A 17,710-nucleotide genomic window follows, 5' to 3' on the forward strand; every position below is an offset into this window, starting at 1 on the left:
ATTTCTTTGCAATTCTTTTTATCCTAGACTATATCCCACTGGGGCTAAAGTTCAGAGTATTTTGTTCAAAAGTTTTTGCTACTTTTTCTTCTGTGTGATTGTTACCAAGTTGATATATAATTGGGTTCATTTGTTTCTTTTGTATATGTTTTAGAGTTCCCCATCCTTATTAATTTAATTTTTTGAGTATGTAAAATATAAACATGTTTCAAAAAGCAAAATTATATAAGACATATTCAGTGATATCCCATTATCTTTATCCCTTCCACCCTGCTCTTACCCACTCTTCATAACTAATCAGTATCATGAATGTGTGTGTGTGTGTGTGTGTGTGTATACAAATACCCTTCCTCATACCTTACACAACATGACTATTAATAATATAATAACATACAATATAAGGTATTTTTATACCTTGTTTTTCCACTTGAAAATATATCCTGAAAATTGTTCCATATTAGTTCATAGAAATCTTTCCCATTCTATTTTTACTGCTAAATAGTACTCCATTATTTGAATGTACCACAGTTTATTGAGCCAATCTCCTACATGTAGGTATTTTAGCAATTTCCAATATTTTCTTATTAAAATACAGTGTTTTGGCTACACAGCTATTAGAATTAGCTTAAAACAGTACTGACCATACCAAGTACTGGCAGGGTGCTTAGCAACTGTATATATTACTAGGATTTGAATTTTTACTGCCCCTGTGTTCAGCTTGAAGCAGAGAATTCTTGAGGGAGTATCTTTTGATTTTGGCCACAAGGTTTTTTGCAGTGTTTTGGTAAAGGAAGAATGGTGATTTTTTCCTGATTTTCTTCTGTTTAGTGCAAACACTTGAGTAAATTAAGTGGTAATTTGTTTAGGGATTTCTCAGGAAGAATCCCAGTAATTTGTGAGAAGCTCTACAGTCAAATCCTGCAGTTTCTAGGATAGGGCTCTGTTCAGGGTATTCTTACATGTTCAGAGGTTTAGAAACTTCTCTTGTACTTTTGCTAATTCTAGTCACTTAGAATCATAGGCCTTCTAGTTTGTTGATGCATCCATGGTGTTTAGTCCAGCTCTGTGGAAGATTATGTCCAAATGAATTCTACCTTTCTTTTCTCTGAAGTTTGGAAGCAAAGTAGTACGGAAAAACACACTGGTGAAAAATGTTTGCCAGGTATTTCCTGGCTTCCAGACATAATATGGGCAGTCAGAATTGATCCTTTTAGTGCAAAGGTAATGCTCTTTCAGCTAATCATTTGTTGTTTTCTCCCTTCAGAAAGATGCCTGGTACATTTTAATGACTTGAAATCCAGCTAATGCTCAGAAATGGACACCAAGTCCCTGCATTCATTTACTAATACCAAGGAACTGTTTTGTGTAAAGTGGTAATCAAAAGTATTTTCAAGAAGAAGAATGACTCAAATGATTAGTGAGAAACATATCTAAATTCCTTACAAATTTTTATCATACTCTCTTTGGATGATCCACCTACTTTGAAAGGTTTCATAAGAGAAAAATAAGTGGCCTGTGTTGTGTTGTATGTGTGTGTGTCTCCTGGGACAGCTGTGAACAAGAAGACTAGAGCACACTAATGCATTTCTTTCTTTCATGTACTGTCTTTATCAGCAGGATAGGTAAATATTCTTGAGTGGGAGGAGGCGGCAAGCAGTCTTTTCTTGTACTCTATTCCCTTTTCCTAATGATATGCTTACCTACTAGTAAAGCAGGTAGATCTATCTGGTTGTTGCCTGCAGATACTTTTTTTTTTTTCCTGTCTCCCTTCATTAGTGAGTCTTAGTTAAGATAGTAGAAATAGCTACTAACTTTCACCTCCTTTGTTGGGGGGGGAGGAAGGTGTTATAAAAATGTTAAATAGATATATCTGTTAAAGCTTGGATGTCATTATTTTATTTATTTATTTATTTATTTATTTATTTATCTTTTAAAGATTTTATTTATTTATTTGACAGAGAGAGACGCAGTGAGAGAGGGAACACAAGCAGGCAGAGTGGGAGAGGGAGAAGCAGGCTTCTCGCAGAGCAGGGAGCCCGATGCGGGCCTCGATCCCAGGACCCTGGGATCATGACCTGAGCCGAAGGCAGACGCTTAACAACTGAGCCACCCAGGCGCCCCTGTCATTATTTATTTTAAAATCAAAATCTCCTTTTTTCTTTAATATGTAAAATCATTTTCCTTATTCTTTATGAGAGGAACTTACCCATTAACCTTTCCATTTTCAGAGACTTTCTTTGACTTGATCTAAGATATATTAGAGAAGAAGAAAAACATTTCAAAAAGATCCTAATGTTTCACAAGAATTTTTATAATCAGAAATGTTTGGGGCACCTGGGTGGCTCGGTTGGTTGGGCATCTACCTTCGGCTCAGGTGATGATCCTTGATCCCTGGGGTCAAGCCCTGCGTTCGGCTCCCCACTCAGTGGGGAGCCTGCTTCTGCTTCTCCCTCACCTTCTGCCTCTCCCCTCCGCTTGTCCTCTCAAATAAATAAAATCCTAAAAAAAAAAAAAAGAAATGTTTATGCTTCTTTTCTTTCTGACCATCTAATATTTCCATTTCTACTCTGAATCTTTACATCTTCTCTAATATATATTGCCTGCAGAGGCCCCTAAGACTATTTTTTCAGGGTGCCTTTCATTGATCCTGTTTATAAATTTACTTTTCTTATTTTATAGCTTCCTTTGTCCTCAGACTCTTTTTTTTGTCACCTACATAGTGGCATAATGTGGTAGCTGATACATTGATAGGATATAATGCTATTTAACAAAATCTACAGACAATAAGTAACAAAAACTACAGCTTTGATGGAAGCTATTAATATGTATCCTACAAATGTAAGAAGCACATTGAAACGGGCAGACTAGCCATGTATATTGGCATCTAGTGATGCACGATCTGTAATTGGTATGTGAATGTGTAATTGTAGAATGTTAAGCATTGCCTTCATCATAGCTACCTCTGACTGTTGTAGTCCAGCCACTCCTAAATTCTTTTAATAGCTTTTTATTTGTTATTTTAATATCTTAACATATAATATTATAACATGTTCTGTGGCACAGATTTCTTAGTTACAGAATCTAAAATCTTACGTATAATTTGCTCCTTCCTGATAATAAAGAGGTTTGAGTTGACAGAAAGCACTAATGCTCTCCATTCAGAAACTATATAGGGAATTAGGCAGCTGCTGTCCTTGGTGATGAAATTATTTCATGTGAATTCATAAGGAAAACAACTAGTTAAAAAAGCAGGATAATCTTGAGTATACTGTTTGTGGCTGCTGGTGGTATCTCCATAGATCTATTTGAACTAGAAAAATACAGACTCCAGTATCTTAATGTCTTGAGTTCCTGACTGCCAGGCAGAGGAAATGTTTAACTATTTTAATCATGTTTCTGTATCTCAGAAAGAAAGCCCTTATGAGAGGAAATGACAACGTCCTACCACAAAGTTATCTCTTATCAGTTATAGTCCCAGTCGATAATGATTTGTCAAACTTGGACATGTGTAAAATGCAAGGGCTGTGTTATTTACTTTGGAAAGGAAAAATTAGATGAAGCTGATAAAGACAGAGTCCTGGCTTTTGTTAGGAGACAGAAACCATTAGAGACTGTCATTGTTAGCTTAAGAAAGTGTCCTTGGACCCCTCCCTCTGCCCCAGCTGAAACCTAAACCTGCTTGAATCATTCTTTGCACTTGAGGGGAGAGAAGGGCAAACAGGAGGGGAAGAAGAATGAAGACAACCTTGACAGAGATTTTGCATTTTAAATGGGGAGCAAAATGTGGACCTTAAAACAGACCTATTTATACGAGTCAGGAGAAACTGCCTTTTGTTCTCTTTCCCACTCCCATCTATTTAGGTTTTTGAAAGTTCATTTCTTATCCTTCCAAACGTGTGGCATTCCTTCACGTACAGTGTATGTCGCTCTCCTCCTTTTGCCTTTCGGTCGAAGTGATTCTTTTTCATTAGGGGAAGCAGAGAAAACACATGTAGCTCAAAGCAACATGAATCAGTGCATGCTTTACATACCTTTCTCCTCACAGCACTCTTCTTGGTTCCTTGCAGTGCTCCTAGTGTTCCTCGCAGAAGGGAGCATGGAGGAAAAATGATTTCTAAATAGTAGGCTATTTTAGGGGTGGAGGTGAAGTTTGTGAACTGAAACCCCATTTTGCTCCTTCTTTTCTTGTCTAGATGTCTGTGGACTGCTTTCAAAGCAGGCAGTCCTTTGCTTAGGGGGACTTAACTGGATTGTGGTTGTGGAGGGTAAGAAATGGCAAAGCCAATACTTCCAGGTCAGGGCATTTTAAACAGTTTGAAGCTGAGGATGAGGATGTCAAGACAGCCTCGCAGAGAATAGGTTTGGTTGTAAATATTTGTTGGAAATGACGGAAACCTTTCTGTCCTCTCTAAATACATCTCTTTTTTAGTTGGTCCAGATAAACCACTCTTTTTAGCTCCATCGGTAAGGGCTACCACTAGCTTATTTATCACAGATTTTTAGGGAAACTGTCCCCTAATGTGGATGTTCATTCTGTAAGGATGGGTTTGACATGTGAAGGTGCCACGGCTCTGTCCGAGAATGGCTTACGAGCAGTTTCCTTTTGAATGAAACTAATGGTTCTGAGTCAAAGCAAAGCAAAATAAATAAACTGCATAAAGAAGAACATAGGAACAAAGTTGTGACTGAATTGATTTAAATTTCCTTAAACCTTTTATAAATGTATATTTATTATAAATAACTTTATAGTCGTTAAATTCTAAATAAAAGAAACAAGTTTCATTTCCTGTACCGATCAAAACTTTTTTTATGTTTCTTATCTCTTTTCATATGTATGTGTAATTTTTATGTAGTTGAAATACTATCAATATAATTTTATGAATTTTTCTATTTTTCATCTTTTGAGCTTGTGTTTTGCTTAGTTGAAGTTTTCACTAGGAGGCCCTGTTTTTCTGGCAAGCTAAAATAAATTTCCTTCACATCTTTACTTTGTAATCCAACAGGGGAGACTGTAAAGATGCATCAATGTTTGGTCATTTCAAATAAGAGTGTCTAAAATGATCACCTATTGTCTCTATGTGGTGTTTATCTGTCCATAAAATGTTTTTCTCAGTGATTTTTAATGCTCACTAACTTTTCTAATGGCCTTTTTTTTTTTTTTTTTAAATAAATCTAGCTTGGGCCATGGTGTAGGATCTTGAGCATCTTACTATCAAGGTTTGGATTCATAAGAGGTTTTTATTTATTTATTTATTTTTGTTTTTGAGTGCTTACAGAGTATCTAGCACTGGGAGTTTCTTTTTTTTTAATTTTTTATTGTTATGTTAATCACCATACATTACATCATTAGTTCTTGATGTAGTGTTCTATGATTCATTGTTTGTGCATAATACCCAGTGCTCCACGCAGAACGTAGCACTGGGAGTTTCTTAAACATAGAGATTTAGTGTGTGCTATCATGGGTATATAGCAAAGGAACAGAATAGTCAATGAATTTGAACGAGTAAATGTAGAGAGGTCATGATTTTGGAGGGACAGGAAAGTAGGCATTGTGCTGCCGGGTTGTAGAATGAGTAGATTTCACTAGGAAAAACATCTTGGTGAAGAAACCTATACCCCCAAAGAGGAAATGAGCCATCCTTGATGGAATAAGGGAAACCCACCTTGTCATCATGAGTCAGTTCAACCCAAATTAGACGCGCCCTGCTGCTTATATTCTGATGAATCCTACAGTTACCAATGTTACAGTAAAAACTGCAGCTAGGTCTTTTATTTTGATTATTTCTTTATGCAATTTTGTCTTTTCTTTTTTGCTTTATTTTGTTTTGTTCAATATTTACTTAGTGTTCTTGTATTCTTGTTTAATTCCTATAGGCCAGCAATATAGGGAATAGTTTCCTTTCTCAGTTGAAGAAATTGAGGCAAAAGTAAATTGTGAGTTACTCATTGTCAGGCCACATAACCAAACAGTTTTAGCACTGTGGCTATCTCCAGTTCTTACCTAATGTTGTTTGTTTTACTTTGTCTATTGATGTCTAGATTTAATCTGTCTACCTTGTTCATATAATTTTCTGGCATTACTTCTAGGTTTGGCTTTTCCATTTATTTTCTTACTTTTTACATGATCCCCCTCTCTAGCATATTTCTGTATTTTGATTGCATGTTGATGTAAATACTCACTAATTCTTATGCCCTTCGGAAGGTGGCTGGCAGGTCATTTAATTCCTCCTGTGTGGCAAGTTTTGGTTTTGACCACTGCAACTTAGTCTTTTATATAGACCACCATGAATCTAAGAAGATGCAGTCACATGGTCAAAATCACATTCTCACCTTCTTCTCTTCCTTTTTGAAGCCTAAAATATATCTCTAAAAGCAGATGCAGGGCCCGTGACACCTGTTACTCTTTTCTGTTATTTATCCTTCTGTTCTGTGTCCCAGCCTTGCTGATATCTTCAGAGTTTATTAATCCCATGTCTAAAATACCAAAACTAGGTTTCTGGGAGTGTGGTTTGTTTGTTTGTTTGTTCTGTGTTTTTCTCCTAGAAACTAGAGCTGGCTTTTAGTTTTTACACTTGAATAGTAAAAATGAATGCAGTTCAAAGTTCTTCATAGCTTTGTTTGAATATTTTGTGACAATCTTGTTTGTTTTGCAGGTACCTGGAGCCCAAGATTTGGTGGATTTCTCTCCTGTTTATCGATGTCTACACATATATTCTGTCCTGGTGAGTCTTTATCTGGCTCTGACTAATAAAGATGTAGATTGAGTTAAAAACTCTTCCTTCTCATTTTTTATAGTTTTTCTGTTTACTCTTATTAAGAGTAAGAAAAAAGAAACTATTATTTAAGGAGTATTAATTATAAAAAATTATCCTTTTCTTCTTGAATCTTTTGTTTGCCATGTAATGATGTAATGATATAAGCGAATAACATTAATTTCTATCCGTCACCAAAAAGATAAGATTATACCTAGAAATAGTCACAGATTTCTGTTCTTAATTTAATGATGTAGTTATTTAAATAAAAATAGCCTATCTTTATATATTAAAATAATATTTATAAAAACTTTATTTTTTTATTCCTGATGACACTTATTCCTTTTGTCATATAAAACATATGCAAAGAGGAATCTCTCTGGGGGGGAAGTTATTATGGGTGTTAATGGTATTATAAGAAATAGCCCTTTCTCCATCTTGGTAGTACACCTACATGCAGACACATAATACACATAAAGGCAATCAAAAAATTAAAAAGTATCATCAAAGACAGATTGATGAGAGAAGTCCATTATTGATATTTCTTAATAGCAAAGTTCTATGAAGTTTCTATCAGCTTATTTTATAATATGATTGAGTGAGTCTTTTGGCCAGTCTTCTATCCATTTTCTTTCTTCATATGTTTAATACAGTGTCACTTAGTCATTACTTCAGACAGGTTGGGACACTGGTCTATGGGCTTCATGGCCAGAGTACTTTCCATTAGTCTGAGAAAAGACTTGGTAATTGTTTCTCCCCTCCCCTCCTCCCTCCTCCTACTTCTCCTCGCTCTCTGATTCCCTCTTCCCGTCTTCCTTTCTTCTCCCTCTTTCCACTCCTTCTCTACATCTGTCATTCCTTATCATATGAAGATGGAGCAAGATCTAGATTGAGTTGTCTCAAGGTGGCTAAAATAAGTAGATAATTTTTTTTCAATCTCATGTACAATCTCATGTACAGAGAATTAAATAAATGATATACATCTTAGTTTGTGACACATTATTATCATTATTTCATTTAAGTCCAAGGTATATGTATAATACTTATTTTAACTAATTTTTGCTAACCTGATAGATATTGAAGGATATCTCTTTGTTTTAATTTGCATTTCTTTGATTACTGATAACATTGTGCTTCTCTTTATAGACTCACTAATCATTTAAGATTTTTCTTCTCTGAAATGCCCATTTTTAGCCTTCGTTCAATTTTGTATTGGCTTTCTTAAGCCAAATTTTGTTTTTTTCTCTTTGCCAGAAAGAGAAATCTCAGAAATTCCTTATATATTGTAGATATTGACAGTTTAGGATGTTGCCAATGTCTTTTTTCCCAGTTTGCCCCCAGACTTTAAACTATGTATGTGTTATCTTTCACAAACAGAAATCCTTGATTTTTGATGTAATCGAATCCATCAATTTTAACCTTAGAGTTTGCACTTGTTTTTTTAAGATTTTTATTTATTTATATGACAGAGAGAGACACGGCGAGAAAGGGAACACAAGCAGGGGAAGTGGGAGAGGGAGAAGCAGGCTTCCTATTGAGCAGGGAGCCCGATGAGGGGCTCGATCCCAGGACCTTGGGATCATGACCTGAGCTGAAGGCAGACGCTTAACAACTGAGCCACCCAGGCATTCCTAGAGTTTGTACTTTTTAAGTATTGTATTAAAAAAAAAAAAAAACCCTCTCTTTCTATTCAAGGTCATAGGGCATTCCCTTTATGCTACCTTTAACATTTTTCCCATCACATCTTGATATTGATCCATCTTGGATTCACTGTAGTATATAGTATGAAGTGGGAATCCAACTGAATTTTTTTTTTTATATGATGAATTCAGTTTTACCAGTTCCATCTACTACATAATCTGCATATGGCCCACTGATTCCTGAGAGTACCTTGGGCATATACTAAATATCCATATATGAGAATCTGTTTCTCAATTCTCTACTTTGTTAAATTTGGTTTTGTGATACATCTACATGTGTGGTAAAACAGGTCCCTTTTCATTTCTCCTCTTTTAAATTGCCTTCACTATTTATGAACCTTTATTTTCTCTATTTTATTTATTTATTTATTAAAAAACCACATTATTTTATTCAAGTATAGAATGAATTTCATAATGAAAATAGCTGTCTATATAAGTAGTTTTTTTTTTTAATGGAAAAGCTTCAGTACCTTTTCCCCCAAAGAAGTTAAAATAAATTGGGGCTACCTTAAAGTTATGACTTCCTTGACGCTTATCTTTTGACAGAATCATTTTCTACCATCATTTTCTTTTCTTCTTCTTCTCTTCCTCTTCCTCTTCTACTTCCTTCTCCTCCTCTTCTACTTCTTCAATCTTCTTCTATTTTGTTTCACATTTTTATTTAAATTCCAGTTAGTTAACCTAGAGTGATATAGTATAATCTTAGTTTCAGGAGTAGATTTTAGTGGTTCTCTCTATATATTTTAGAATCTTTGAGTTCATTAAAAAATTTTTCTTCTAGAATTTTGATTTGAATTGATAGTTAAATTTTGGGAAGAATTAACAACTTTATAATGCTAAGTCATGCTACTCATGGAAAAGTCTACTTTTAAATTATTAAGCTTTGTTTCTATGTTAGTAGTTTTGGGGATTCTTTTAAGGTTAATAGCAAAATACAGTTTTTGTTGCTGTTTTCAACCTTCCTTTTTAATTAATAATTGCTGATGTTGAGGAATGCCCTTGATTTTTGTAAGTTAACTTAAGTCTGGCAACCTTGCTCAACTCTTTTATTATGGTTTGTTTTTTTGGTTTATGATAGATTTTCTGTGTAGTTGATCTGCAGATATTGACTTGTTTATTTTCTTCCTATCCATATATCTCATTGTTCTTCATATTGTTTTATTGTATTGACCAGGATCATCATTACTTTGTTGTTCAGGAAGATAATAGTAGGCATCCTTGTCTGATTTTTGATCTGTAACAGAGGTATCCAAAGTTTCTCCATTAACTGATGTTTACAATAAAGTTTTGGTAAATATTCTTTATCTAGTTATTCCTAGACTCCTGATAGTTTTTTATAAAAACACAAATGAGTATTGAATTTTATTGGATTTGTTTTCCAAATACATTGATACAGTCCTGTGGTCTTTATCCTTTAGTTCATGAATGTGGTGAGTTTCACTGATAGATTTTTGTGATATTAAATGATCCTTGTATACTTTAGATAAATCCAACTTGATGAGGATATATTACTGCTTTTTTTTTAACAATCTGGAATTCAGTTCCTTTTATTTTTTTATTTTTAATCTTTTTTGTATTTTATTGTTAAGTCTCATATTTGCAAAATCAAATGTACTTTTCCTCTCAAATAGTGTAAAAGTATGAAAATCAGTAGTTTGTTTAGTGTTATATCTTCAGTGCCAACAACAGTCCTTGGCATATAGTAGGTACTCAATAAATACTAACTGAAGGAATAAGTAAGTGGTAGCTAAAAAATGCAGTACATTTGTTTGAGCGTATGCTAATTCATTTACTTATTCACTAAACACTTACTGAATTTCTGTTCTGTGTGAAATGGGTTTGGAGAGCAAGGATGTATAAATAAGAGCAAGGACTTCTGCTTTTAAAAAATTACAGTCTACCAGGAGAGAAGTTATAATCTTTCAATGACTATAATATGACAGCACTTTATCTCATCACAGTATTTATCTGCTAGTTTTTGTGAGCTTTCTTAAGATTTTATGATATAGAAAATGTAACAAATTTTCCTCAAATGAAAACTCTACAAGTGATTCATAAGAGTACTGAAGTAATTAATTGCACACTTACTAGCTGTGTGGTGTGAGGCAAGTTACCTAAACCTTAGCTTTCTCATATGTGAGCTCTGAGAATAATGATCTGCTTAGTACAGTTACAGATAATAATATGAATGGTGCCTCACTCTGTCTTTGGCACATCATTGGAATTTAATCAGTGCAGTTAACCTGGCAAGAGTTATGTATCTCTGATCCTGATTATTAGACACATTATGGGTGTTTTTTAAAGTGTATGATGTAAAGCATAGACATGTAGGCAGAGGTTCTAGTCTCTGCCATCAACATACAAAGTTTATCAATTATTCAAAACGTATACTTTGTAAATACATGAAATCTGTGTCATCCTAAACTGTGAGTTTAGGGTGGGCCTTAAACTGCCCATTTAAAAAATAAATTCCACACACTGATACTCTGTAGTGTTGAAATATTTGGCATTCATAAATGTTCTGTAATAATTTGATAAGGCATCGTTTATGTGGCAGAGACAGACCTCTTTCCTCATTCATACATTCATAATGTTTCCGAGTTTTGAAAAAGTACACCTAGTGGTAAGAGCTCAGCTCTATTTCTGGAATACATGTTTATTTTTTAGACATTGCTGTTCCAGACCTAGATGGACTTTAAAAAAGCACTCAGATATCTCTTTTGCTAAAGGAAGAGCCAGATCATGTATGACTTCTAGAGTGGACTCTTTTCATAACTTTTTTTGGGGGGTATAATTTGTTACTTCTCTGTATTGGTTTTCCCATTCTCAAATCACTGATTTGTATTACTGTATAGTGGAGGGCATCTCTTCATAATATTAATGAAAAAGATATTTAAAAATGGATTAATCTAAAAATTTGTAACAAATATTTTTTTTCATTTCCTGATGTAGTTAATATTAACATTTTTGGATATTCCACAGGCAGCACAAACTCTGTATGTTTCTAAATGAACTCATTATGTCCCCCTTCCCTAAAATCTGTTTCAGGAGGTACCATGATCTCAGGTAATAACAGCATTCTATCAAGTCCCCAAGCAGAAACCCAGACCTTTTCTTTTTTTTCAGTACCATATCCAGATCTCCCTATCTTGCAGATGTGACCTCCTAAGTACAGTTTTACTTTCTCTCATCCTCCCCTATCCTAAAATGATTGCCCTGGATCATCAGGATTATTGAAAACATTTTCTTTCTTTTTTCTTTTTTTTTAAAGATTTTTATTTATTTATTTGACAGAGAGGGGCACAGTGAGAGAGGGAACACAGGCAGGGGGAGTGGGAGAGGGAGAAGCAGGCTCCCCTCCGAGCAGGGAGCCCGATGTGGGGCTCGATCCCAGGACCCTGGGACCATGACCTGAGCCAAAGGCAGGTGCTCAATGACTGAGCCACCCAGGCGCCCCTTGAAAACATTTTCTTAACTGTTCTCCCTACTTTATTATCATAAATCCCTAACTCGACTTCTCACTGTAGTGATAGCGATCTGTGTATCATATAAATCTGGCATATATGTTATCTGCATAAAATTCTCTAATTGGTCACTTATGGAGTAAAATGCAGAAGTGTAGAAGGTTTTCCATGTCCTGTGTGCCATATTTTCTGCTGCTTACCACCTTGCTTTAATGATACTGAAATGCTTCCAGTTCTTTGACCGCGCCATGCTTCTCCTGCCTGCCATTCTTTCCTTGTTCTAGTCCTTCTGCCTGAATGAGCATTCCCACTTCTTTTTATTTTATGGATTCATACTTATTTCATACTTGTGGCCTCCAGCAAATTTTCCTGATGTTTCAGGTGGAGCTCAGTGGACCCACTTCCCGTTTGCGCTATTATAGGACCCAGTTCATAGTTGTATGAGTGCTGACTATATTATATCATCTTATCCTAAATATGTATTCTTTTTCCTCAATAGACTGTAAGCTCTTTTAGGGCAGGTACCATGTTTTATTCATCTTTTTTAGCCCTAGCACTTAACACTTAGTATTAGTAGTATATAATACTCAATAAATGTTTGTTTTTGATTTTGAAAGATAACTGCCCTCCTTTTGACCTGCAAATGAATCCAGTATTCTAGCCTCAGGCAGTGTTATACAATATCAGGGCTGGGACTTATACAAGGGAAAACAGTTCTATTGGTGTCCAACGGAAGGATCATAACAGAAGTAACAAAAAGTTCTAATATTTTGTCATTTACAATAGTGTTTATCTGAACTTTTGGCCTGGAGGATAACAAGGCACACTTTGAATAAACATGGCAATATTTATTATTTTTAGTGAAACCGACCTTCCATTCACCCCCCTTTTATGGCTGTGCTGCTTATAAATTCCCAAAGGATTATTTGAAAAATCCTACTTATATCTGCCAGCCTTATCAGTAGGGCAGGAGTTCACGTATTGTAACAGGAGGTCAGATTTCGGTCATGGTCTTATAGATGGGGCCAAGCACCTGTAAATTCTTCCTTTGGTGACTAAAGTGAAGTACAATATCAAACAGGCAGTGAGACTTTTCTAGGAAGTGCTGAACTTTGGCAGGAAGGGCAAACTTTGGCAGGAGGAGGGGAGGGAAGAAAGTGAACAAGGGTCAGATAGTGGTTAATTGAGACTTGGTTCTTGGTATAGTAATGCAGTGGAAGTGTGCAGGGCAAATGTAGGTGTATTTTATAGATTTGTTTTAAATAACTTATACTGTTTAAATCTTCATATACAGTTAAGAGATAGGCAGGTAAGGGACAGGATATAAAACATCATTTTACAGTCATTAAGGATAATTTTTTAGGAAGGAGAAAAATAAAAATTTTACTGGAAGAGAAGGATGAATAATAATAATTGGGGATTTTTGTCCATAGTGTGGTAGTAGTTATAAAGATGGATGGCCTGTCTAATGAATACAGAAACCAGTTTGTCTTATAGATGTTTTGAAAACTCTATCAACCCAGTGATGTCTGCCATGTTTATGGGCTCCAAGCCTTGAACCCAGCTCAATTTGGACAAAGATTTGTATATACTTCAGGCTCCTCTGTACACTGCAACATCTCTCTGACTCTTCTCCAGATTTGCTGCTCATTCACCCTTCTATCACTGAAAGAGTGTACATATGTCCCATATCAAAGAGCTTGGGTGTCTTTAAGAACCTGGGGGAGCAGACCTGTAAATACAGCCATATTCTTAGGTCTCATTTATAATCTTATCTTCTTGTGGTTTCTTGTTCTCCAGTGATTTACATCATCTGCTCATTAACAGTTAAAAAAATCCTAGATTAAAGAATGTTGACCAATATACCTTTGATTTATGTACTTTTCTGCATTTGTGTTATACTGTCATAAAAAGTATACTTTTTAAAGATTTCTGACATCTTGGATCCAGGGATAGCATATTATAAGCAATATGTGGATTTTTTTTAGTAAGCAGCAACCTCTCAGTGTTACATGAATCATAAGAACCTCATTTTTATTTAATTCACTTTCAATTACTAATGGAGACTATAAAACAGCCTGAGATATAAGGGAATGCAGAATGTCGTTGTGCAGTGAATTCATATTACAAAGCCTCTAGCAAGTGCAGTATTTCTTTTAAGTTTTCTTGGGCAAGGGGCCTCTGGGAATTTGATGAAAGCTGTGAACCCTTTCCCCAGACAAAATGCACATATGTACAGGCATGTGATATTTTGCTTATAATTTCAGAGGCTTCCTCAACTCCTGAATTTTATTAGACCTAGAAAGAATCCCTCATGTAAAAAGGAGCTAGAGACTGAGTTAGGTTTCAGGTGCCTACTGGCTACAGACCTATGCCCCAGAATAGCTTATCCCAATTCTAGTCAAGTATCCCCTTTTATAAGCCTCTTACGGACACCCTACCACTTGTCTTTCTTTTAGGTTTGGAAGCCTTGCCAAAATCTAAATTTAAAAGCATATTTCAAAGTGAACTTATTTCTGTGTCATAAATCTTCATTCCCTGGGCAGTCATTATGCATGGCAAGCTGGTGACCTGTTTTTCTATTAAGAGTAAGTTAGTCCCAGCACCTAAACTCTAATAGATTTGTCCCCTGAATTCTTTTACTAAGAAGGATTCAGACAGAGATTTAAAAATAATTATGAGAATTACAGTTAGTAATTTATCTCCCTGGACATAATTTTGTAAAGTCCTCTGTTAAAGGATATTTTACCTCTTACTTGCTTTTAATAATATCCTTTTTTAAGTACTTGGCTATAATTTGGAGAGGTGAGTCAGTAGCAGAGCTAGAATTTATGCACAATCTCTTTACAATCCTTCATGATCATTGCTGGGGCCAGGGGTGGGTGGGGTGGGGTGGAGTAGGCAGGAATCTTCCTGGAACATATTTCTCCCTTTCTAATCTAAGGATTTCTACTTGTATGGTCTACAGTGGCAGCTGGAAGAAACTGCAAAATCCATGGTCCTGTGACTGCTGATAATAGCAAGGAAAGGATTTGGAGAGTGGAAAAAGGAATGGATATAAGCAGTTTTAAGTAACATATTTTCTGAGGTGTTTAGGGAATTCCTTAATGAAATTACATAAAGAGCTTTGGCAGCAGTTGGCTGTTACATTAAAGCATTTGGGAAATAGATACTTGAAGGGCCTAAGACACTGCTGAAATTTTCAATGAAAGAAAAACGATTAGTTTTGGCATTCTAAGGTTAGACTTCCAGATCCTTTCAAATAGCGACAGTTGAAGGGTTGTTGTTTATATATGTATTTATAATAGTGTTATCTTGGATTTTATATAGCGCTTTGTGCAACAATCTCATAGTGCTTCACAAATTTGACTACATTAAATAAGTGACTTATTCATATGGCAAATAGGAGAAAAAACATCTCACTTGGTAGAGATTGGCCTCACTCTGAATCAAGCCATGAAATGGTTCTTTTGTTGGCACCAGAGGTAAGATTTTAGGGTTCTTAATCCTGTACCTTTATCAGAAGGCACTGTTGCCATTTAATAATCAAGTAAATTGAACACAAGAATTGGAACATAGACTTAAAGCAGGTCTTCAGGATTGGGTGTATTTTTGATGGTCAGATTTTTTAAATTGTTAATTGGCTTAAAAAGATGAGACTCCCTTTTAAAAAAATACTAGAACATTTCTGCTACATCTAGGTATTAAGACAGTTGATTGGCAAATGAAAGAAAGATATTCATACATCAGCTTCATGCAGTTTTCCTCGTGTTTTTCACAGACCATTGATCTGGCAGTGAACGCTGATAAATAGAACTCTGACTAGCTTTTTAGTTTTCATTAAAATTGATTGTACTTTACTATAGCCTATTTTTTTTTTTTAGGCCTATCCTGATTCTATTTTAAACATTGACACTATTGACTTGTATTCATTTTATGGAACTGTAGTAAAAATCCATTATTTAAATTCTTTCAATTTTTTACAAAGACACTTGAATAAACATTTAAGTATTGGTTTGGGTGGAAACACAAGCAGGGTCATTTACTACTCCTGTGGTAGAAATTAAGGCAAATGAGAAAGACCTATATGCAAAATTCTAGGGGCTTAGAGTTTGTAAGTTCTTATTCTCATTTGACATTTCCAAAGATGGTGTTACAGAGAGAGAGGGAAATATCACTTTATTTCACCAGTCACGTGAAGTTGGAAATTGTGGATATAGAATTCCAGCATTGCCAGAGGCACATAGCTTAATGATCTAGATCTTCTTAAAGTTGTTTCTGGAGCTATATTTCTAGGGAACACCAGGCTCATCAGATAATGTTAAAAAAAAAAAAAAAGGAGGAGGGCTCCTGTTTCACATGTCATGAGAACTCTGTATACTGTATTTTTGTCTTGGGTTTGTTTTTTTTTTATTTTTTACAGATCACATTAGTATATTTAGGTGTGTTCTAAGAAGAACTTCAAAAACCAAACATGTTAAATTTTATTTAAGCCAGTATTTCTTAATATAGTGAAAGAGGTAAGGATGACCAGGGTACTTTCTGCTCTCAAAAGTTCATAATTTAATGGATCCAGAGAAAAGCTGCTTTGTAGAAGACTGTGAAGATACCTGTTTTTTGTTTTTTTAAATCCATCATGTTTATTTGAAATATATACATTTTCTTTGGGAAATAAGAAAAGAACATTGAACTTTTAATGGAAAAGCCTTCCTGAGAACAGTAATTTGAAAATGAATAGGTACCATTTTCAAATCTTTGGGATAGCAATGATATTAGAAGGGAATTTTGATGTTTATATACTTGACATTTATTTTTTAAGAACTTTAAGTGGCTTATATTTTAGGCTCTGATATTTAGACCCTATTCCTCTTGACTCTTTTCGTAAGTGTTGTTTTATTTTCATTTTAAATGGACTCTCTTTTCCGTCTCAGAAATATTCATCTGCCTTCCCCCCACTATCTAAGACAAATGCAAGTTGCACTGTTTGAGGAGCCAACTTACACAGAACAGAGCTGGAAGCTTTCTGGTTTGCTTCCATGGTGATCTTGAGTACTTCTGAGCAATAAGAGCGTAGTTTGAGTATTTTCTTTAGAGATATTTTTTTAATGTGGAAAGTTTTGCCCTGAAATATTTGGTGACTCCTAGTCCATCTCTGACACTTTGCAGATTGTCTCATCACTCTGCTGCCGTATCTCCCCGCCTCCTAGTTGCACTGACCCACCAGTGCCTGGTGAGGTTAGATAGGCATAAACACTACATAGATCATAGAGAAAAGCTGAGGGTGAGATACTTTGTGCGCTGCATTGATAAGGACACAGGAAAAGCCATTTATAGCGATAACTTTCCTGTAGTATGGGCTAATGGGCCCTGGTTTGTAGCCGCTGTAATCTAACTGTTTATAATTGTCATATTGCTCTTTTAACCTGGTGACCTTATTACCCATGAGCATACATATCATTTGGCTTTGAATAAAAACAAGAGGCAAAAAAATGTGATCAAAAATTTTTTTCTACACATGCGCACATTTGTTTTTCAAAATGCTTACGTTGAGAAGATTGAACTCCTCAAGGGGGCTTTTTTTTTTTTTTAACAATAATGTCTCACTTAAACAGCTTTAGACACCATAATAGCATAATTATTTTTTAAGCTCTGACAAAATGAACAAGAAATAAATCATTTTCCACATCAGACCCAGTAACACCCCTTTGAAACACAATTTAAATCATATGAAAACTGTGCTTCAAATACTTTAGTTTCTCATTGTTCTCAGAATAAAGTAAACTTCTTAACTTGG

The 17,710-nt window shown here is 35.1% G+C and overlaps 1 protein-coding gene across 5 annotated transcripts in view; it reads left to right on the plus strand.

Moving 5' to 3' along the window:
• The window catches only part of EXOC6B (exocyst complex component 6B), a 606,254-nt gene that overhangs the window by 248,397 nt on the left and 340,147 nt on the right, over window positions 1-17,710 (plus strand). For all 5 annotated transcript variants that reach the window (XR_012379776.1, XR_012379777.1, XM_025868421.2 and 2 more), the window contains one exon: window positions 6,654-6,722. Coding sequence is in view for 3 of the 5 variants with exons in the window: in XM_025868421.2 (XP_025724206.1) it covers window positions 6,654-6,722 (69 nt within the window). In the remaining 2 variants the exon portion in view is untranslated. The remainder of the gene's footprint in view (window positions 1-6,653; window positions 6,723-17,710) is intronic.

This window comes from Callorhinus ursinus, unplaced genomic scaffold, assembly GCF_003265705.2.
Source record: "Callorhinus ursinus isolate GAN/ISIS: 27379988/994484 unplaced genomic scaffold, GSC_fseal_2.0 scaffold10, whole genome shotgun sequence".
In the NCBI taxonomy this organism is placed as follows: domain Eukaryota; kingdom Metazoa; phylum Chordata; class Mammalia; order Carnivora; family Otariidae; genus Callorhinus; species Callorhinus ursinus.